Here is a 19,905-nt window from a genome sequence, read left to right as displayed (position 1 = left end):
GCTGCATGTAATCTACTACGTACTCTCTTGGTTCCATTGCAGACAGGACCTAAGATCAGCTGGACAAATCACTCTTATGTTGAATTACTCGTCCGATATATGCTCTGTTTGCAAAATCATTACTAGAATCATACCGAGATCAGACTTGAAATGAGCTTGCATTCCGATAACACGCCGTGGTGTCCTAGGCTACATGGCCATCGGATCATCCACTCCCAGCCATAGTTTCGCCGTCCCATCCTTAAGAATAGCATACAGAAAGAATCACAGCAGGGGTAAAAGCAGATACGGGGGAAATAGAAACAGGATACCCACCCCAGGCTAGGCAATTAAAATAAAGATTGGAGAACCACATCGTTCTCCCTCACAACAAAAACCGGACATCGTAAGACTGTACCTTGCAAATAACTGACATGGAAAATAAAAGTGGAAACAGTGAGAGATCAGGCAAGGTCTGTTCAATGAAAGAGGAGAAGCTGTTAGGATAAAGTGTTAAAAGGGGGAAAAAGGAAGAGGAAAGCAAGCGACAAGATCGATGCTGTCTCATGCCTCCCAAGGTAAACAAGTCGTAGCACATGTGAATATAAAGGAACGAGATAATGCAGTGATCCTCACACTACATTCTCTGCACGCGCGGTAATGCACGTTAGTCTAGATTAAACCTGGCCTTGGTCAATGTCAAGGGGCTCCAGCTCCTTCGAGTCTTCGTAGTCTTCGAAATCAAGACCTGCGTCGCGGCAGCGCTGCAACCACTTCAGCGCAATGTCACCGCGACGGTTGACTTCGATCTTCAGTTTGGAGTTCTGCGAGCTGATTTCGTTGATTGCATGGCTCGTGGTCATATTGTTCTGATCCCAGCGTTCACTCATGGCTTTCTTTTCTTCGTGTAGTTGGCATATATATTCGATTGCGCGTTGCAGAATGGCACCCTTGTTCTTGTCACAGTTGGGGACAAGGCGAGCGATCTGATTGATGCCCTCATTGATCGCCTCACGGCGCCGCCGCTCCACTAAGACTTTATCAATGGATGCACTATGAAATGTGGAGAGGGGGAAAGATTGCTGTACCTTCTTTGTGATTGTTTTTCCGAATCTGATGCCATTCGGGAGAACCTACAGAAGGCTTCTGGTTCATGCTCTGCGCTTCGCGAGCAGCGTAGACAGCGGCAGCAGTAGAATTGTGACCATGTGCGGAGCCGATAGCCTGGCCCATATCGTCTCCAAACGTCAAGCCATGGGCGAGATTGTTGTCAAAGGTCGCATCAGGGGGAGGCGGGTATTTGTTCTGAGGGGTGTGGGCGGCGAGTGCCGCCTTAGCAGTGAGGGCGTTATCATCTGAGATACCGTTTTGAGGACCAACATGCTGCAGGATTTGCTGGTCGATGTTGAGTTCTGTCGTAGCACTTGGAAGATGCGTGTCATAAGATCCAAGAGAGCTATGGGCGAAGTTCGGCTGAGTGTCGGGGGCGGGAATGCTGCCGTTGCTCCCATTGGAAGATCGATTCAGACGCTGGGCATCTGGACCGGTGCTATCGGTACTATCGCGCTTTCGCTTGGCCGTAACACTACCATCGGTAGCACCCAACGACGGATCAGACATCGTTAGGTATGTATGATATGACTGCCCTGTGCGTAGCGGTTAGTATCAGGGCGCGTCATATAGGGAGCCAGCCACCACCTTCGAAGCGCACTTACCTGCTAACGATAGGGATTCAGTGAAGTTACCGGAGTTTCGCTCCAGCTCTAGGGGCCTAATCGGAGAGATTAGGCAATTCCCGTTAACTCTAGAAGTTCTGTTAGTAACCAAGTTGCTTTTGCACGATCAGTACGGTTCAAGATGGTGTAGGAAAATGATCCGGCGGATGAACAAAGCAACACTATTGCAAGGGGGAAAAATGGTAGCATTCATTGAATTGCGGTGGAGCCATTGGATAGTCCCAGTGAAGGGCTACAGTTGCTGGGGTGCACAGGTGAGCCAGATCTGAACGGGTTGTGAGCTAGTAACGCGTTCGCTGACGCGCCCACCTCCGCATCCAAGCACCAACAAGCACCGAACACAAGATGAACGGCACGACCGGCGCGACCACCAGCAGAGATACAACTACAAACGAGAGATGACACTGAAGTGAAAGCAGTAGCACGGGCACATGAGGAGATGAAGAGCAAGTCCCTGAGATGGGAGCGAGATCGGCGACGCGTCGCGAAGACGTCTTTGCGACCGATGGAAGCGGGAAAAAACAGCATCATCATCCTCGGCCATCGCCCGACCGGGCCATGTCGGAGAAGGAGAGGACAAGGGGGCATGCCAAAGCAGAAGCCATAATGCTATGGCGATGCTGATGGCCGTGGAAGAACCGCGGAGCAGACAAGAGGCGAAAGAGAGTAGAGGGCACAGCGCGAGCGAAGGGGAGGAGAGGGAGAGCTGGATTGATTACCTTGGGATGGTCTATCTATCACCTGACAGCAAGTCACCTGCCACGGGCAACAACAAGAGGGAAGACACCGGTTCGATCGCAGAAGCTGGAGAACGAAATTTGTTCACGAAAGAAATGGTCGGGATCGAAGCATCCACATCAAAGACAGCGGACGGATCGGCTTTGAAAACAAGCAAAAAGTTGTGGCGGATTTTACAATGGAAAAAAGGGATACATGGAGGAGTAGAGAGAGAGTCGAGTAGAGAGGGACTGCTCACGTGGCGAGGGACGAAGGACGAGAATCAAAGAGAGGAGAACCGCCCGCTACGGTGACCCAAATGGACCCGAGGTGTAAAAGTAAAGGATAATGTGAGTAGTTATGTAACGCCAGGCCGATCACCTGACCCCACCCTTCCCAAAAGTCAAAAGTCACGGAGTATTGATAGTAACTAACTAACTAACCAGTTGGTTATTAATGTTATACTTCCGTGGTACTTGCTGCAATGTAAATAGTATGTAACTCAACTTCTCTACCTCCAAAAACAGGGCTACTGTAGTACCTTATCCAAAACAGACAATAAAAGAGAAGGGGGAGGAGGGTTATTCTGATCACTTACAGTAAAGTAGAAACCTAATAAACTTACTAGTAGTAAGTAAGCAGTCTCTCTTGTTCAAGTGAGGCCAGCCCGGAATCATACCACCACCAATACCAACCATTTTCTGTAAACATCATGCTCATTGAGTTTTTTTTATCCTGGCACAATATCATCTTCCTATTTTCCCTTCCCTCACCACCCCCACCCCTTCACCTCTGCTCCAACCGGTTTTCCTCTTCCCATTCCCTCCTTCTCCATCACAAAAATTGTCAGGTGCTGCCATCCCGTGCCCCCTCCTCACCCAACTCCTCGATCACCAATTCTGATTGGTCGGCAGGCCTCCTCTGTCCCGGTGGTCGGAGGAGGGGTTCACCCGGAATCACGTGGAACCCGGCAGCCCTCTTGGCTCGAAAGGGGAAAAGGGGACTGATTGGTGTCCTTTCTGACTTCTCTAGTGTCCTGCGATCGGTCTATTCAAGAACATACAGTAGCACTGATCGAATGGGGGAATGTCCTGTTAATTCCTGCAGAAGTCCATTTATTGGAGTGGAAACGTCGCTGCGCCGTGGAGGGTGCCTGCTCATCCCGGTCGGCCCGTCCCTTCCAAGTAGCAACCAGTTACTGGACAGTAGTTACAACTAGTGACTATCTATGGAGTACTAATGAGTTATTTCAAGTCGAGTCAGCACCAAAGTCTCAAAAGCGTCACTACTGTGGTGGCTTGTCTCTGATCCCCCCCTCCCCTTAGCCGCCGATCTCTTTTGCAGTCTGAACTTTCTATGTATGTCGTCATGATCTGACTGTCCAGTCGTCCACCTGCCGTTGTGCCCCCTGTTTTCTGCGAACGGGTCATAGATACTATCAGTGACTTCCAATCGTCAGTCTACAAAGTACTGGTGGCAGGGAGGGCCGCAATCCACCCTCCATTTGGCACGATCAAGCCACGATGGGCCTCCATGCTCTGCCCCATTGCGCAGCAACTCTGTTTTCTTTCGAACCAACCCGGGTCAATTCTCAATCTTTCCAAGGCTGTCCGCTAACTCCAACCGTCACATGTGTGCGCAATGCAACCTATCAGAACCCTCGTCGCGATCTCTACTAGCCTTCTCCTCACTAAGATGGCCGCGCATCCTCCGAAATATGCTACCTTTCCTTGCCTAGGGATGCGCGTCAAGGGTTGCATGCAGAAACGGGGGGGTACCCGACAGGAAGAGAAAAAAAAGCCTCCTTCCAAGGTTCAGCAGTTGACTCTGAGGAACTAGGAGTCCATCTGACGGGCGACGTCGCTGATCAGTTGGTCATGAGATAAGATGCTGGAGTGGATACTCTACCATTAGGTACTTTAGCTTGCTGTAGCGATCATTGTCCGGAGCCCTCTGATCATCCGGGGGTCTTGCCGCAATCGACCTTGGAGGATAGTATACATTTACTGTGTAGTCGGCGGGTATTCTTTGGAGAGCAGAAATGAGTCTAGATTCGCCTTGGTCGCTCCAATGCGAATAAACAGCCAAGTGACAATGACGAGTTGCCATCTCCTGTCACATGAATGATGGTCGAGTCTGACTGGGGCCAGAAAGTGCCTCACATGATAGATCATGGCTCACTGTGGCAACTCGGGACTTTGGAACCTGCCCGTCTGTCGGTCGGTCGGTTGACGATATGCACTTCGCTCTCCGATAAGAAGCCCACTAGGTCAAAGGACAGGGTGGGGAGCCCAAAGCGCATGGAACAGAACAAGTGAGCGAGAGACTGGTGCCCTGATAAGCTTCCTACACAGCAGGGGAAAGGTCGAATACACGACTTCCTATCGTGCCAGACAATAGATCCTTGGACATGCATTGCGACTCTTATTCGGTTTTTGACCACGTCCAAGGCAACCCCAGTATACGATCTATGTGAATTACGAACGCCGACTCAAGTGACGCCATTTGAAATAGAATTCATAGGAAGGGCACCACTCCAGGCTGCAACCCACCGATTCTGAGGTGGCTTTAGCCTCATGTGCAGTTGGAATGTCATTTTGAAGCTTTGACCAATCCAAACACCATACTGGGGTCTGCCGTAGTGTCGGCAAAACAAATACCTTCCGTCGTCGCACCCATCATATCCCAACACAGGATTTTCGTATCAAATGACGGTGCATCTGTTTCAGCGGCATCCGTATCGTCACCAGGGTCTCCTTCTTTAGAAGAAGATTCCTTGCCTGATGTACGGGATGGTGGTTTCTGTGTGATTGCTACGATAGCACTCGTGCCCGCATACCGAGCTGGGTTCGTCCCTTCGGCACCCGGTTCTTCTCCGGCTCTATTTGCAAACACAATGATGATCTTCTTTCCGCGATCAGCATCATCGCCATCAAAGTTGGTTTCATGGCCCATCTTCTTCCTGATAAGCGGCATAAATCGCTGGATCCAGTAGTTGAACGTGTCCAAGTCCGGCTCATCAGCAAGCGAGTCGAGCTCGTCCCGCTCCAACAAGGTCAACCAAGCCATAGAGAGTATGACCAGCTCAGACTTCGTATCCAGGACCCGATTGGCAAACTCCCAGGCAGTAAAGGGAGCCTCGAATCGATATGGGTTAATGTCCATACAGATGCCGAAAGAGGTAGCTATCTGGGACTCCACCGAGCTTTGATTTGAGTTTCGGAAGGAGAGCTGGTGGAAGCCTTGCTGCGGGTTGCCCTCTGCCGCCCACGTCTCATCCGTGTAGTATAGAAACGATTTACGGTAGTTTAGGACGATGTCACCACTTTCGTCCACCACCAGCAGGGAGTTGTAGCAAGTCTCCGTGGAGTTAGTTGAAGCCTGTTGGGCACCATTTTCGGTGTAAATCTCCGGATAGCCCACACAGACTTTGCATTGTAAGCGTTTGGCCGTTTCTCGAGCCCACTGCGCTGAAGGACCTTGTCCAACGGGCTCAAGGAAGGGTCTTATAGCCTCCAACGAGGGGAAGTTGTATCCTGGCCGTATTAATGACCGTGCTGCGCAGAAAATTCCGGGGGAGAAGGAAATCTCAATGGATGTCGGTAGTGGTAAGAGCTCCAGGCTAAGACGCACTGAACAAGCCACCGAGCACAAACATCCCGAAGCTCATGCGTCGTGTGACGTTCGTGGGGAGGACAGAGTAACACTTACCCGTCAAGGCCAACTCGGGCAAAATCAAAACATCCGGCTTCAGGAGATCAAGTCCAACCCCAATTCCAACGCCCCGCACTACCTTCCCGTCTTTGAGCAGCTCATTGGCTCTCTTGATGTTGCCATCGACATCGCCCAAACGAGGGGCAAACTGCAGCGTTGCTACTTTCATTCCTTGACACCGTTGATGGTACAAACGCAGAAATGAAGGACGATAGATTTGGGCTGGGCCACAGCTGCTTGTAACGCGCAAAGTAATACTGGTATTGCAGATGGCGAGCGGAGACCGCGTCAAATGCAGGAGACGGAAGCTGCGTTGGAAGGGTCCGACATGGATGGGTGCGAACACTTTGACTGGGAGGTACAAACGAAGGATGCACAGAACGTCCCACCCGTCTTGGCTTGGAATGAAACAGAGTGGTTAGAGATAAATGCTTCTACTTGGTCCCCTTGCTGTGGCCGAAGGGAGCCTGCAGTAGCGAAGTATAGACAATTGATTGAAAGTTCTTGATGGAGTGAGTGAAGCGAGAGACTTGACTGGATTGGAGAGGGGAGCTCCGGCAGTGAAGATGTTTCCAGGTTCTGATTGGTAGAGAAGCAATGGGTTCACGTGATAGTCCCGTGGCCAGAACCCCAAAAAGACTGCCGGGCGACGTCATGGCACGGGGGAAGGAAGGCGATCAAGCTTCATTTTAATTCCATCCCAGGCCAATATTTAATCTAATTCAGACTCGGACTGCCTTTGTCCTTGGCCATGAGGGTGCCATTCATCGCTCGCCCTGTCCTTGGCCGTCTAAGAGAAAAAATAACATTGGACCGTGCTGTGAGGGGACCTGCCAATCAATCCATCTGATCCAAGGGTCGGCGGTACCTGATTTGCTGCACAACCATTTTTTGGGTGGACGGATGAATGAATAGTAGTATGGATGGATGCATTACTACTCGGTAGTACTCCGTACTAGGGATATATTTTTAACTTTGGAAAATCGAGGTAGTTCTGGTCCGGTTCCCGCGTTGGGTTGGAGCCTTACTTGGGCTATTGACTCGTTTATTGTTTCGAGTCGGGATCCGGTGGATAAAGGATGGGCCTCTGGGCGAACTCATTCCGCTACAATAATAAGAGCCATGGCCATCCTCTTTTCTCGGCCTAGCAGTTGAGACAATCTTTGAAACCGTCAACTATACTACTCACTCGTTTCAATCCCACTGCATTCATTCTTTTGTGGGTGGAGTCACCTCATCATCGAGATCATCATCCTCCCTAGTAGTGAGAGCAAGTTGTGTATATAGGGAGTAGATACTAACTACCGACTATTTACTGACTGGGTACTTTCCTTTACTCCATTCCCATTCATTCAATACACCTCCTCTTGCTTCCACCAGACAGTCGGAGAGGGCCATTCGAGGTCCTTTTCCCTTTTAACTTAACTTCGTCTTGACCAGCATCGTTTCCATCTTCCATCGTTGAATGTCGTGCTCAGATCATCTTCTGTCCCTTGCCGCGCCCCTTTTCGATCCTCACCCGCCAATCAAAGCCGCCCGCTGCGATCGATTCTTATCCTTGGGCCATCGACATCATTTCCTAATCCTCCCACCACAACGTCTCTCCTCTCCTCGTCCACCACGGCCTCTCCGCCATCTAAGCGCGCCTCGCGGCCCCCTCGGTCGTTTTCCTCATCGAAAACGTCCCCTCTCGCCTCACAAACGGACCCTTCAACATCATCGCCCCCGGTTAAAAAAGCATCCCCTTATCCCCCGCGAGGCCTCCGCGTTCGGTGCCATTCCTTCGAGGCACATCCCCCCACATCCTCCGATCAGTTCACCGCAGCGAGCTCCTCCCAAGCACGATTCTCATATCGACGAAAGAGTTCCTGGATACCTCCCACGATCTTGCGCCCGCCGTCAGTGCGACTTGCAAATCCTGTCAATTACGTTCCCCGCAACACTCCGGTCACGGTACCCCATCTGTCGCAGCTCTCCGACGAGAACCTCCCACTCGACGCACACCGAGACGCCTACCCTTTGCTGACTATCCCCGAACGGCGTCGCAGTCGACCGATCCCATCCCCGAACAGTCTGGTGGTGGAGCGCAGCCAAGGAGAAACGGAGAGTGGACGCTCCAGCATCGCAGTGCCTCGTGGCCAGAGGCGCAGTGGCGCATTTGACGACCAGCTGGTGTTACGAGAAATGTCCGAGTCGGGAGTATCAAATGGTGCCCCGGAGGTAAAGAACCCTCGCGCTCCGGAACGGGCGCATCTAGGCCTCGATCTCGCGGTAGACGGGCCTGGGCCGCTTCACGACGACCGGCCCCGCCACATCCAGTCGCAATCCTCGCTTCGATCACAGTCACACATTGCATCTGTACCATCCATTACCGGCGCTCAGAATGGCGGCGAGGCTGATGTGGCGGAGGAGTTGGCCTGGGGCCCTGCGCATCCGTGTTATCCTCACATCAACCCACATGTTCCGATTGGGTCTGACGAGTACATGACCACCCGCATCATACGAATCCGGCGTGATTGGATGATCAAGGGAGACCTAGCTCCCACATTCTCCAACCTGTACCCCGAAATTCTGGACCCGCTATTACCCGAACAAGAGTTTCGAAAGGTGATCGCCACAGTGAATGATGAGCTCGTTAAGGCGTTCGATCCGTTCAGCCTTCGCAACTTCATCGATAGTGCGCTGAGCCTTCTGACGGGATGGATTTGGGAAGACATAGGCGCGCCAGGAATCAAGAGCCATCTCAAACGGGTGGAAGCGTGGCTGGAGAGGTGGAACAGAGAGGTCGGGGCCAAGGACGGAGTACATATCTGGAGTCTCCGCAGGACGGCGTACATGTCGCTGGACATCCAGATTCCGGATCCTAAGGTTGGCATCATCCGCAGTGAGGGAGTTCCGTCGCTTCCAGGGACCCGGCCGAGCAGCGGCGTTTGATGGAATTCCCGCACGATTTCTGTCAGATCGCCATCTGCGGTCTTGAGTCCCATTTTACATTCTCTACGACTTCCTTTAATCATCTACGCCTTTTTAATATGTCTCGTTGGGAAGGGGGGATTGCGTTCGAACTCCGATCTCCGAGATTTTATTCTCTCTCTTTTTTTTCTTGTGATTTCTTTTGATACTGGACTCGCCGTCATGATATCCATGCCCTAACCTTGATACCCGCCATGTGGGCGTCAGTCCATGTTATCGCAATGTGAACCAGCGCTACGAGGTTTTGCTGATTTCGAAAGTACGGAGTGGCATGTTGCATTCTGTCGCTCCATGCCGACTCGTGGACAGCACATCCGGCCAGCACATGAGACGAGCATAGCACAACCTCCCAACCCTCAGTGTGTTACTGTCTGTATGTATTTAGGTGCCTATATGAGCTGTGTATATATACATCTAGTATGCTCGACTGTCAAAGACCCGGAAAAAGCTTAACATAGAGCTGTAGTCGGGAATAACGCGAGCATACATAATACCTATTTCAAATTGCCACGGTTGATCTCGAGATCAACGCCCTCCTTAGTCAAGTTTGATTCTGCACATACATGAACGTAGTATTCCGTAGGCGCCTCCGCACACAGTGTACTAAGCGTCCTCTTTTGGTGTTCGATTCGACATCGATCCTCCGACTTTACATCGGTTGCCTTTAGCCCTTTAGACGCATGAGACCATATAATACCAGTCGGTAGCCTATACGATAAAAGAACACCATCTTCTCAACATACTACTTGAGCCATCGCACCATCAGGGATTTGTCAATCTACCAAAAGAGATTATATGCCCTACTTCGACGCAGCCGTGAGAAGAAGCCGAAAGAACTATCCAGTTACTGTGTTTTTGTTAAGTTATATACCTCTTACTGCCTCGCCTCACTTGGACCCGAGAAACAAAATAACCAGAAGCTGAATGACGGGCCCCTTTCAACACGCGCAGACAACAATTTCATGAATGAGATTTCTACTATTTAGTTTCAAGCTGTCGATGCTCATCCTTGACAGCTCGAGCAACCACTGCGTATGTGAGTGTTGTGTCGCCATGACTTATATTTACGCATTAGAACATTGAATTATTGATCGCCAAGTTTTCACCAGATACACAGAAGAATTGGATAAAGTAAACTATATACTGGCTGGCCACTCGAAGTGCGCATCGGAAAGAGCTGTAGTGATTCGAGTAGTAGTAGTAGTAGTAGTAGTAGTAGTAGTAGTAGTAGTAGTAGTAGTAGTAGTAGTAGTAGTAGTAGTAGTAGTAGTAGTAGTAGTAGTAGTAGTTGTGTCGGCGGGCAAACCGCATCCATCGCCTCCGCCGGTCGAGACCGACTTCACCTTCTCTCTCCGCGGCCCCCTCATTCCTCTCCGTTCCCCCCTTTCCTTTCTTCTTCTACTTACTTCTCCTTCCACCCCCCTCCCGCCCCTCATCCTCCGCAGCGCCCCTTCACCATGCTCTCCGGTATCCTCATTTTCAACCAAAAGGGCGAGAACCTGATTTTCCGCGCTTTCCGCAGCGACTGCCGCCCGCGCCTCGCCGACATCTTCCGCATCCAAGTCATCTCCAACCCTCAAGTCCGCTCGCCCATCCTAACCCTAGGCTCCACGACCTTCAGTCATGTTAAACACGAAAACATCTACCTGGTCGCCGTGACCAAGAGCAATGCCAATGCCGCGCTGGTCTTCGAGTTTCTATATCGATTGGTCATGCTGGGAAAGAGCTATTTTGGGAAGCTCGATGAGGAGGCCGTGAAGAACAACTTTGTCCTGATCTACGAGTTGCTCGACGGTGCGCTTCACCTCTACTTTCGAGAATACTACCAAATGGAAAGATTACTAAACCGCAGTTTTCTCTTTCATAGAAATCCTCGATTTCGGATACCCTCAGAACACCGAGACCGACACCCTGAAAATGTACATCACCACCGAAGGCGTAAAATCCGCCATTGCCAACTCTGCGACCGACTCCAGCCGTATCACCATGCAAGCCACTGGCGCTCTCTCCTGGCGCCGTGCCGACGTTAAATACCGCAAGAACGAGGCCTTTGTCGACGTGATCGAAGACGTCAACCTCCTCATGTCCGCCACAGGCACTGTCCTTCGCGCCGATGTCAACGGCCAAATCGTCATGCGAGCTTACCTCTCCGGCACTCCAGAGTGCAAATTCGGCCTCAATGACCGCTTGCTCCTCGATACTGATGCTGCTGGCTCCTCCACCCCGGGCAACCGCGATGGTACCATGAAGGCTACCCGCGCGGCCGCGGGCTCCGTCACCCTCGAAGACTGCCAGTTCCACCAGTGCGTCAAGCTGGGCCGCTTCGACGCCGATCGTATTATTTCCTTTGTGCCTCCCGATGGCGAGTTTGAGCTCATGCGCTACCGCGCTACTGAAAACGTCAACCTGCCCTTCAAGGTTCATCCGATCGTGCGTGAAGTCGGCACCACCAAGGTGGAATACAGCGTTGCTATCAAAGCAAACTACAGCTCGAAACTCTTCGCGACGAACGTGGTGATTCGCATTCCAACACCGCTGAACACGGCCAAGACAACCGAACGGACCAGCCAGGGTCGGGCCAAGTACGAGCCGGAACATAATAACATTGTGTGGAAGATCGCGCGGTTTTCCGGTGGAAGCGAATACGTCCTGACAGCAGAAGCGACGTTGACGAGCATGACGCACCAGAAGGCTTGGAGTCGGCCACCGCTTAGTCTGTCGTTCAGTCTTCTCATGTTCACCAGCAGTGGACTATTGGTGCGGTACCTGAAGGTATTCGAAAAGAGCAACTACAGCAGTGTGAAGTGGGTGCGGTACATGACTCGCGCGGGCAGTTATGAAATTCGGTACGTTTGATGTGAACCCCTTGCGCAGATATATGTGGGGTGGTGATTACTGTGCTAACTCCAAGCGAAACAGATTCTAGTTTGATATAATAGTGCAGACAGGGTGGCCGATGGTCCTATTCCCCCCTATCTATATCTCAATAGCTTCCATTCCAATTTCCCGACCTTTTGAGCTTGGTGTCTGGCGTTGACTGATCGATTGCATGTTTTCATGTTGGATGTGTACTGCTGTACCCATACTTCCTAGGTTCTGTTCACTTGTTTGCACATAGGGGCTGATTGATGCATGGGCATAATGGCATTACTGGGTTTGGTCATGGACATACTTAGATGGCATTGGTAGTTCGTTTCTTATTTGCAACTTAGCCGGAGTACTTTTACTGCTTGCTTACATCTGCTCAAATTCATGCTTCGTCTTGGAATCTTATAGTAGTAACGATCTTGGTATGTTTTTTTTGTTATTCTTTTCCCTTTATTTCATGCATATATCCCGTCAATACCTACACTACACAGTTTACTGCGATTGAAGACAGCGTTACATTACATTTCGCAACGACTGAAGCGGCTCCAGTAGCACTGCTTACTTAGTACTTATTGCCTAGTTATGGTTACTAATTTAGTAATAATGAAAAGTTAACGGAAGGCTCGACCACCACTCATCAAAGCCTTTTTCCATTCTACTCAAGCGCCGAAGTCTCCTAATTCTCATTACATATCTATCTACCATAGAAGGCGAGTCTAAGGTTTCAAAGGCCCATGTTGTTTGGAAAAAGCGTACGATGACATACATACATACATGCGGAGCAAGAACCCATTTGTTTATAGGATGAACCCATGGATAGATAGTACCTTGATAGATAGATTGATAGATAGATAGTACAGTAGAATAAAGTACATACACAACCAGTGTGTGTCGGTCATAGATAGTCAGTCATATGATACATGAAAATGAAGAAGTAAAAAAGAGAAAAACCCCGAAGTATGGTCATCCATATCACATCTATCCGTTCATACATTAGAGTTCTGATGTATGTGGATAGTTGGATGGACAGACATAATGTAAGTAACCCCGGAAATGTTAGAAACAAAACCACACACAACACCGTGAAATAAAGGTTAAGGAAATGGTAGTAATAACACAATCTGAAATCCCCCGAAAGTAACACCAGACGAAAAGAAGAAGAAGAAAAGAAATAAAACAAATCCATCCATATCCCGTATCGTACATGAGCCCGTAAGTTGTGAGAAAAGTAAAACAAGAGAGCCGAGTAGTCACAAAGTCATAATACAGGAGGTAGCGTAGCGATGCTATCAGGGTATTGGCGGTTTAAAAAGGCGCAAGTTCAGAAGCGAGTAGAGTCGGTATCGTAAGCAAAAATAAACGAACGAAAAGTTTGATCGGTAGACAGACAAGGAGAAATGAAACGAAAAGAGGCCATTTTAGGTCCCCAACGGGGGTCTGGTTTAGCTCCTCGTCGTCGCAAAGCCTATCTCCCCTTGGCCCAGGAGAGTTTGCCATCTGCGTCTGATGGACTCGTGGTTTCTGCCTAGTTCTCTGGCGCAGTCATCCAAGACTTGTTCGGAGAATTGATATCGTTCAAGAACCAAGTTCACTAGCCGTCGATCGTCCTCGGCGACCCAGGAAGGCGACGCATCGATTGGCGTTAATTCATGTGACGCGAACTTTATGCTTTCATCGTTTGTCTCGATGGATGGCAGCGGCGCGTCGGGGTTGTATAGTGAGATTCCCAGAGGGTTTATTTCACTTGCGCTCAAATCTTCTTGCGGTCGATGCGCCGGCGACAGAGGCGACTGTGTGATCGGGGGTGAATAAAGCGAGTAGAAGTCTTCCTGTGTAAGACCTAGTGGTAAATCATTGGGGATTTGTCTGCGACGCTTGGGCGTGGAGAAACGGTCGCGCGATTTGGCATTTTTGGAGGGTTTGCGATCCTCAATTTCCGAGTCGAGGTCTATTTCATAGGCAGATCGGTTGCGCTTGTTCGCACAACGCGGAAGTTTGGAGGGAGAGCAGGGTGATGGGGAGGAGCGCGTGAGGTTGTTCAAGTCTTTCTTCTGGGCCACACGCTTCTGCGACCGGGAGGGAGGAGGGGATCGTAGCTGGAGGGGACTTAGGAGACGTGGAGGAGTCTTGCGACGGGGGACCGAAGCAGGAGAGATATTGAGAAGGGATTGGAGGGCGCGACTGGTTCCCAGTAGGCCATTGCCTGATCGGAAGAGGTCATCTTCGGTGGGGGGTGGAGTGTTGAATAGTAGGTTGGGCGCGAGATGCGACTGGGTCGACTGTTGTGGCATGTCGCTAGGAAGCGCAGATGGGAGTAACATCTTGCGCGACGGAGATGGGTATTCCCCAGGGATGAGTGACATATGAAACGACCAAGGAGTGAAGATGAGTTAGATAGTTGGCGAAGTGGTGGTGGTGTTGGTGGTGGGGGTGAGGCAGTCAATGCCGGGAGTGTTTGTGCGCGGATCAAGAGGAACCCGCGAAGAATGTAGGTTTGCGCCGGAAGAGGTTTGGAGGAGAAGAACAAGAGATCGGGGGACAGAAAGAGTGTGAAAGAAATGCCAACAGCAAGCGCTTTGATTTGGAGTAAGTCCGGGGAAATGCGACGAGGGAATGACAGCGAAGAGGAGTGGGAGGCGAAGAGAGGATATCAAGCGGCGCAAATCAGAGGAAGATGATGATGGGATGATGTCGGAGAAAGGAAATGGGTGGGAAATTGGGCGAAAAAGGAGAGATTCCGATGCCAGCGGGCTTTTCTGGCGTTTTTGTTCGGTTCCGCAAACGGGGGGAACGCAGCTTCTGGCCCAATGACCGGCAACAATGGCTCTTGGAAAGTCTAAATCCGGGCTGCAGAATTCCCAAACACACACTAAACAAAGCCACTCTTGTGTCGATGGACGGTGAAGGAGGAGGGTAGAAGTAAGAAGCAGTTGAATGCGGTGGCAGGTATAGGAATGATTGACCGGCCTTCAGCTGGAATTGAATGTGATATCACAAACTGAATGGATGACATCGAACGTGTACAAAGAATGACCAGTAACACTTTTGGTCGGTCGCCCTCATGCCTGCCTGCCTTTTCGTTGCCTCCTGGACTCAACTCAGGTTTGTTCTTTTCTCTTTTCTCTTTTGTCTTTTATTCTTGGTTTCTCATGTCTCTGCTTTTCTTCCTCCTCTCATTCCTGCCCTGAGGACAGGGGAAAGGCCTATTTTTGAAGGTCGAACACTGCCTTCATCCCTCTATATCTCCTCTCTCTTAATGCCCCTCCGGAGGGTGGAGTGAGACAAGGAGTGCAGGAGCCACTTCGGAGGGGATGCGCGCTGCAAGGCGTCTCCTCGCAGGGTCACCCATTGCGGCATTTCCCCATCGCCGTGTCCACTTGATGTCAAATGCATCTACACTAGCTGGAGAGGAGAGGAGAGGAGAGGAGCTATCACCCGTCTGGACTGGGATGGGCCGGACCGGAGTGGGACAGGAGGCTGTTGCATTGCAGCTTGCATTGCGTGTTACGGAGTATACGCCTGGATGAAGTTGATCTATACCTATCTACGAAGCCATGATGCGCCATGCAGCTTGGTATAATCGAGGTAGATAGATAGCCGATGCTGGGCTGATACTGATCGATCATGAGTCCTATCCCTCTTACAGCGGATACGTCCATATAGTTTCTGGTTGGGATGGCAACCCTCGATAACCTGGATACTTAGGGAAAATGATTCAGTCCCGCAGTTACTCCCTATCACCACGAGATGTCTACATATGAAGTGCTTTTTCCCTCCGTAGAATTGATTAAAGCCCTAAGAAGTTCTGCTTTTACCTCAAATAAAAAGAAATCAATACATGAACATCTTTTCTTGGGGCCACTTCCCAGACAGGTAAAATTGAAACGCCATCGCGTCGCGCGTCGCGTCGCGTGAGTAGCGCGTCTGGCGGAAGCGCGTTCACCAATCAACAGTGGCGAGCAACGCAGGTGACCAATCGGCTGGACTCATCGAATGTCTAGATGACTTCAGTTCCAAGTGACCGACTCGGTCATCAGCATCACCGTCATCGCACTCATTGGATTTATCGAATTTCCTCTAGCCGGGGCTTCCGATGAACTGCAACGATTGATGATTCTGGCCGTTGTTGTCTTGAACACAAGACAAGCATCCCTCCAGTAACCAGTTGTGTCTCGCTGGTAGAGCAAGAGACCCATTGTCCACTGTTTCCTCCTATCGCTCCGGCTTATCGGGTCCCCCCCTCCTCCTGCCCTCCCTTGCTTCTTTCCCGGACACTCACGGATCTTCCCTTTCTCAAGTCCACATTCTTGCTCAGGGCAAGGTTTTGATCTCCTTCGCACAGGATCGTGACTCCAGGTGGCTATGCACTGTTATTTTGGCTCGTGTCTCAAAGATCGTGCCTACGACTACTAGTAGCTCCCCAGCCGCCTCGGGATATTATGCGTCAGATGACTGCACGTTGATGTTGCCCATCGTTTCTTTCTGCCTACCCTCCTTTGTTTGTCCTTGCTTCATCAGTGCAACCTGGAGTTGCACTCGGAGAAATTGCCCACGGTCTGCTGCATCGCATTATCTCGCAGCTGAAGATATCTCCGGACGGGTATATTCTACGACTGCCCCAATGAATTTGCCACAAACACCCCCCCATTCAGACTGACATAGCATGGACCACTAACAACAGATACGTTCTTCGTTTTGGCATCACCTACACTGGGCCCAGAACCAGACAAATCCATCAAAAAGCCCCAGCCTGCCTCTACAAAGCCAGAGCCTGAGACCAAACCAAAGAACCCAGACAAGGGTTGACGATCTCAGTACCACGATTAGCAACCCTCTCAGAAGATCCCCTAGAATAGCACCACAAGCGCAAACCATCAGCACGAGAGAAACTCAGCTCAAACCTATTGCCCTGTTTCTCTAACTCTACCCACCTTTCCGTTCATCCCTACTCTCCCCCAGCCTCTGCGCAGCATCCACTATCCACGCAAGGGACACCACACCCTATCGGACAATTTTCCCACCGGTTCCCGGGGGAATCTAATCTACTAACTACCTATGCGAATCACAGCACATGCAGGTGCAGGGCGATTGACACCTGCACGGGTTTCTTGATCCACCTAGGAGCTTTTTTCATCAGCTACCCCTTGATGCACTGTTATTGGTTACGTCCCTCCGCAGCACCAGTAGTCCGAACACACGACGTCAACGTGCATCTCATAGGAAGTATATCAAGCGTCTACTATAGAACTTTACGGTGAAAGGAGTCTTTAGTATTACTACTTCTAGTAATAACCGACTACGTACACTACTAGGTACAGCCTTAAGACATGGATAGATCGTCGGCCCCACACACATAGATACAGTTTGGGGTACGTACCTTGATCCAACCTATACACTATACCATTAGTAGTAATCAGAGTATCGACCTAGTCTCACCCACCTCACCCTACATAACACCCCTACACCGTAGTGGTCCTGGATTCTAAAATGATAATAAACGCAACCTTATATCTACCTACACTCTGGATCCATCCCAGATCTGTAATACTTCCAACTCAGCCTCGATCCTACCTGTTTCCCTATAAGCCTTCACCCGAATCAAACAAAACACTTGACACACAATAACTTACTCCGTACATTACACGCAAGATTTACGTATCCCCAATATACCTCCCTTCCCTCCCTCCCTCCCTCCCACTCTCTCACTCTCCTACCCTCTCCCTTCAAGCCATCAGACCAGACAAAGGGACTCCCAATCCCATCCCACCCCTTGATAAGATCATCCTACTATCATCAGCACTGAATATACTTTCCAAAAGCCCCTTTTTCTTACCCAAATGAATTCAAGGACTCCGTGGTCTAGAAAGTTAGAGTTAGGATTGAGATACTATATTGGTAGTAGTAGTGTAGTTGATTAACGGGGATGAGTAATGAGTCTCTGGTATTGACGCAAAGATGTATACTTACTATGCTGGGCACTATTGGCGCTTACTGGTTTGTGCTACAAGGAGCGGTTGAGACATGAACTGTGTAGGGTAATGAGCGCCTTTGTGCGGGTGTTCGGGATGCGCCCTTGTTTGTTTGTCTGGCCTGGATGCTCAATATTGATATGTACGGCAACGCTGTCTGTTCGATTACATTTTACTGTTTGTTCGAGGTCTTGAGTACTGGAAAACTCAGTGGTTTGCCATTTAAAAGCTATTATGGATCTATCTATGCTATAGCTAGCGTGTTAATATTAGCCTATCTTTCTGGCATATCCCCCATCCATGTCCCACGAGTTCACCTTTCGCTGTTGACCCCTCAGACTGAGAGTGGAGGTAGGTTGAGATCCGACAGTGTAGGGGAAGCAATCTCGTGACCGGAGAGATCCTCGAGTGATGAGCTGGGGCTCTTTGTATTACTCGCTGCTTCCCGAGCAAGTGTTTGGTCATTGAAGCAATTCAAGCTGGTGATATCCACGATTACCGGCGCTCGGGGAGAGCATGGAGTCCAGTTTTTGATTGATCGACAGTAAAGTTCTCGAAATTCGGACGAATGGGCGGAATTGCTGAACCACGCATGTTGCAACCCTTGGTTGGCAGTCATGCGCTCTTCTGCGACAATTCTGAGGAGGCGTTGAATGAAATCCTTTGCTCGGGGAAGCGCAGAATGTCTGGTAAGACTCGCTTCCAACTTCTCATACCCACCGATTTTAGCCAAGTCAATCGCGTACGTTGCCATTGAGCCATCGCACGAAGTACTACCTGTGAGTAAGACCGCAGTTACGCAACCTAGCGACCACATGTCTGCAGCTTTCGTATAACCCTCTTGACTAGGATTTATGACTTCTCTGATCTGGAGTTAGCGCCAAACAACTGCAACGATCAGAGCACTAACGGAGCACTATATTCGAATGTGCCAACCATTGTCGACATTCGTCCAGGGTTGCGGGTGGCGCATCCAAAGTCAGATAGCACCACCCGGCATCCGTCATCCAAAGATGTCATAAGTATGTTGTCTGGTTTCAGGTCCCGATGAACGATATCCTGTCCATGCAAGTAATCCAAAGCCATCAGCAGCTGCCTGATTATGACTGCAGCCTCCATGTTAGTCAGCATCCCCCCTTTGTACTGGATATAAGAGAACAGGTCTCCACCAGGTACCAGCTCCTGAAAGAGATAGCTACGCTTCTTTAGCTATGACCCATGTGCAGGTTCGTGGACACTTACATATGGAAATTAGTTTGTATCACTTTTTCGAGGCTGACAATGTTGGGCTACTGTGGTGTCAGAGCAGTGGCGAACGAACAAGATTCAAGGCGCCAACTTACATGGCATAGATCTTTCAGTATTAGGGCCTCGCGGCCGAAAACTTCCAATCTTTTCTTAAGCTTTGCTTCACGGTCAGGCTTTCGTAGCTTCTTCCCATACTTCACACTGAAGAGTTTGGCTTTTCGCAAGACAGTTGTATCGCCATCGTCGTCATCATTGTCGCCTGTCCATGATCCCCTAAATATCTTTTCCCTCAGAGGTCGAAGGTTTATAACCTTGCAAGCAAGCTGCTGACCACTAATCGAGTTGTAGGCCATGTACACCTGTCCATAAGCACCAGAACCCAGTTTACGTGGTGTGACGCAGTACAAGTTGTCGAAAATCCGCGAAAATCAGCAAGCATATCGGTCTCAATGTAGAATAAAATAGCATTGCTTACCTGAATCTCTTTTGTCATGATGACATCTAGGCGTTCTTGCATATGCATCGGATAACTGAACTTGAGAAATATACTCCTCGGCAGCTGGAGTATATCGCCATCACTCAGGAGAAACCCACCCATGCCTGCCATGGGGTAGATATTCCACAAGGCCCCATTTACCGAGATATCCTCAGCGTAAACCAATGGCAAGATGGTTCCAGGGTTCTCATGGTCGAACAGGACG

The 19,905-nt window shown here is 50.1% G+C and overlaps 6 protein-coding genes across 6 annotated transcripts; 2 read left to right on the top strand and 4 right to left on the bottom strand.

The window, feature by feature from the left end:
* Positions 1-656: 656 nt before the first annotated feature.
* On the bottom strand, positions 657-1,908 carry CBF1 (putative HLH DNA binding protein (Penr2); the record flags this gene model as incomplete). The annotated part of the gene is made up of 4 exons (XM_041690659.1): positions 657-1,009; positions 1,068-1,625; positions 1,695-1,783; positions 1,829-1,908. The coding sequence occupies 4 exons, from the start codon at positions 1,906-1,908 to the stop codon at positions 657-659; spliced, it is 1,080 nt and encodes a 359-aa protein (XP_041544221.1).
* A 3,116-nt stretch (positions 1,909-5,024) lies between these two features.
* Positions 5,025-6,315, bottom strand: NTA1 (putative protein N-terminal asparagine amidohydrolase; the record flags this gene model as incomplete). The annotated part of the gene is made up of 2 exons (XM_041690658.1): positions 5,025-5,968; positions 6,144-6,315. 2 exons carry the CDS (start codon positions 6,313-6,315, stop codon positions 5,025-5,027), a joined length of 1,116 nt encoding a protein of 371 aa, XP_041544220.1.
* Positions 6,316-6,897: 582 nt separating this feature from the next.
* AKAW2_50798A (ERF4 family protein) lies at positions 6,898-9,080 on the top strand (the record flags this gene model as incomplete). Its single annotated transcript, XM_041690655.1, has 2 exons — positions 6,898-6,903; positions 8,010-9,080. The coding sequence occupies 2 exons, from the start codon at positions 6,898-6,900 to the stop codon at positions 9,078-9,080; spliced, it is 1,077 nt and encodes a 358-aa protein (XP_041544219.1).
* Positions 9,081-10,576: 1,496 nt separating this feature from the next.
* Positions 10,577-12,045, top strand: AKAW2_50797A (AP-2 complex subunit mu; the record flags this gene model as incomplete). The annotated part of the gene is made up of 3 exons (XM_041690654.1): positions 10,577-10,913; positions 10,987-11,965; positions 12,039-12,045. 3 exons carry the CDS (start codon positions 10,577-10,579, stop codon positions 12,043-12,045), a joined length of 1,323 nt encoding a protein of 440 aa, XP_041544218.1.
* Positions 12,046-13,429: 1,384 nt separating this feature from the next.
* AKAW2_50796S (uncharacterized protein) lies at positions 13,430-14,350 on the bottom strand (the record flags this gene model as incomplete). Its single annotated transcript, XM_041690653.1, has 1 exon — positions 13,430-14,350. The coding sequence occupies one exon, from the start codon at positions 14,348-14,350 to the stop codon at positions 13,430-13,432; it is 921 nt and encodes a 306-aa protein (XP_041544217.1).
* Positions 14,351-18,290: 3,940 nt separating this feature from the next.
* On the bottom strand, positions 18,291-19,557 carry AKAW2_50795S (serine/threonine-protein kinase; the record flags this gene model as incomplete). The annotated part of the gene is made up of 4 exons (XM_041690652.1): positions 18,291-18,819; positions 18,867-19,151; positions 19,199-19,245; positions 19,300-19,557. 4 exons carry the CDS (start codon positions 19,555-19,557, stop codon positions 18,291-18,293), a joined length of 1,119 nt encoding a protein of 372 aa, XP_041544216.1.
* Positions 19,558-19,905: the final 348 nt, after the last annotated feature.

The sequence above is a fragment of the Aspergillus luchuensis genome, chromosome 5 (genome assembly GCF_016861625.1).
Source record: "Aspergillus luchuensis IFO 4308 DNA, chromosome 5, nearly complete sequence".
Classification (NCBI taxonomy): domain Eukaryota; kingdom Fungi; phylum Ascomycota; class Eurotiomycetes; order Eurotiales; family Aspergillaceae; genus Aspergillus; species Aspergillus luchuensis.
The sequence above is the reverse complement of the archived record's forward strand: the minus strand, read 5'-3'. Positions and strand labels throughout refer to the sequence as shown.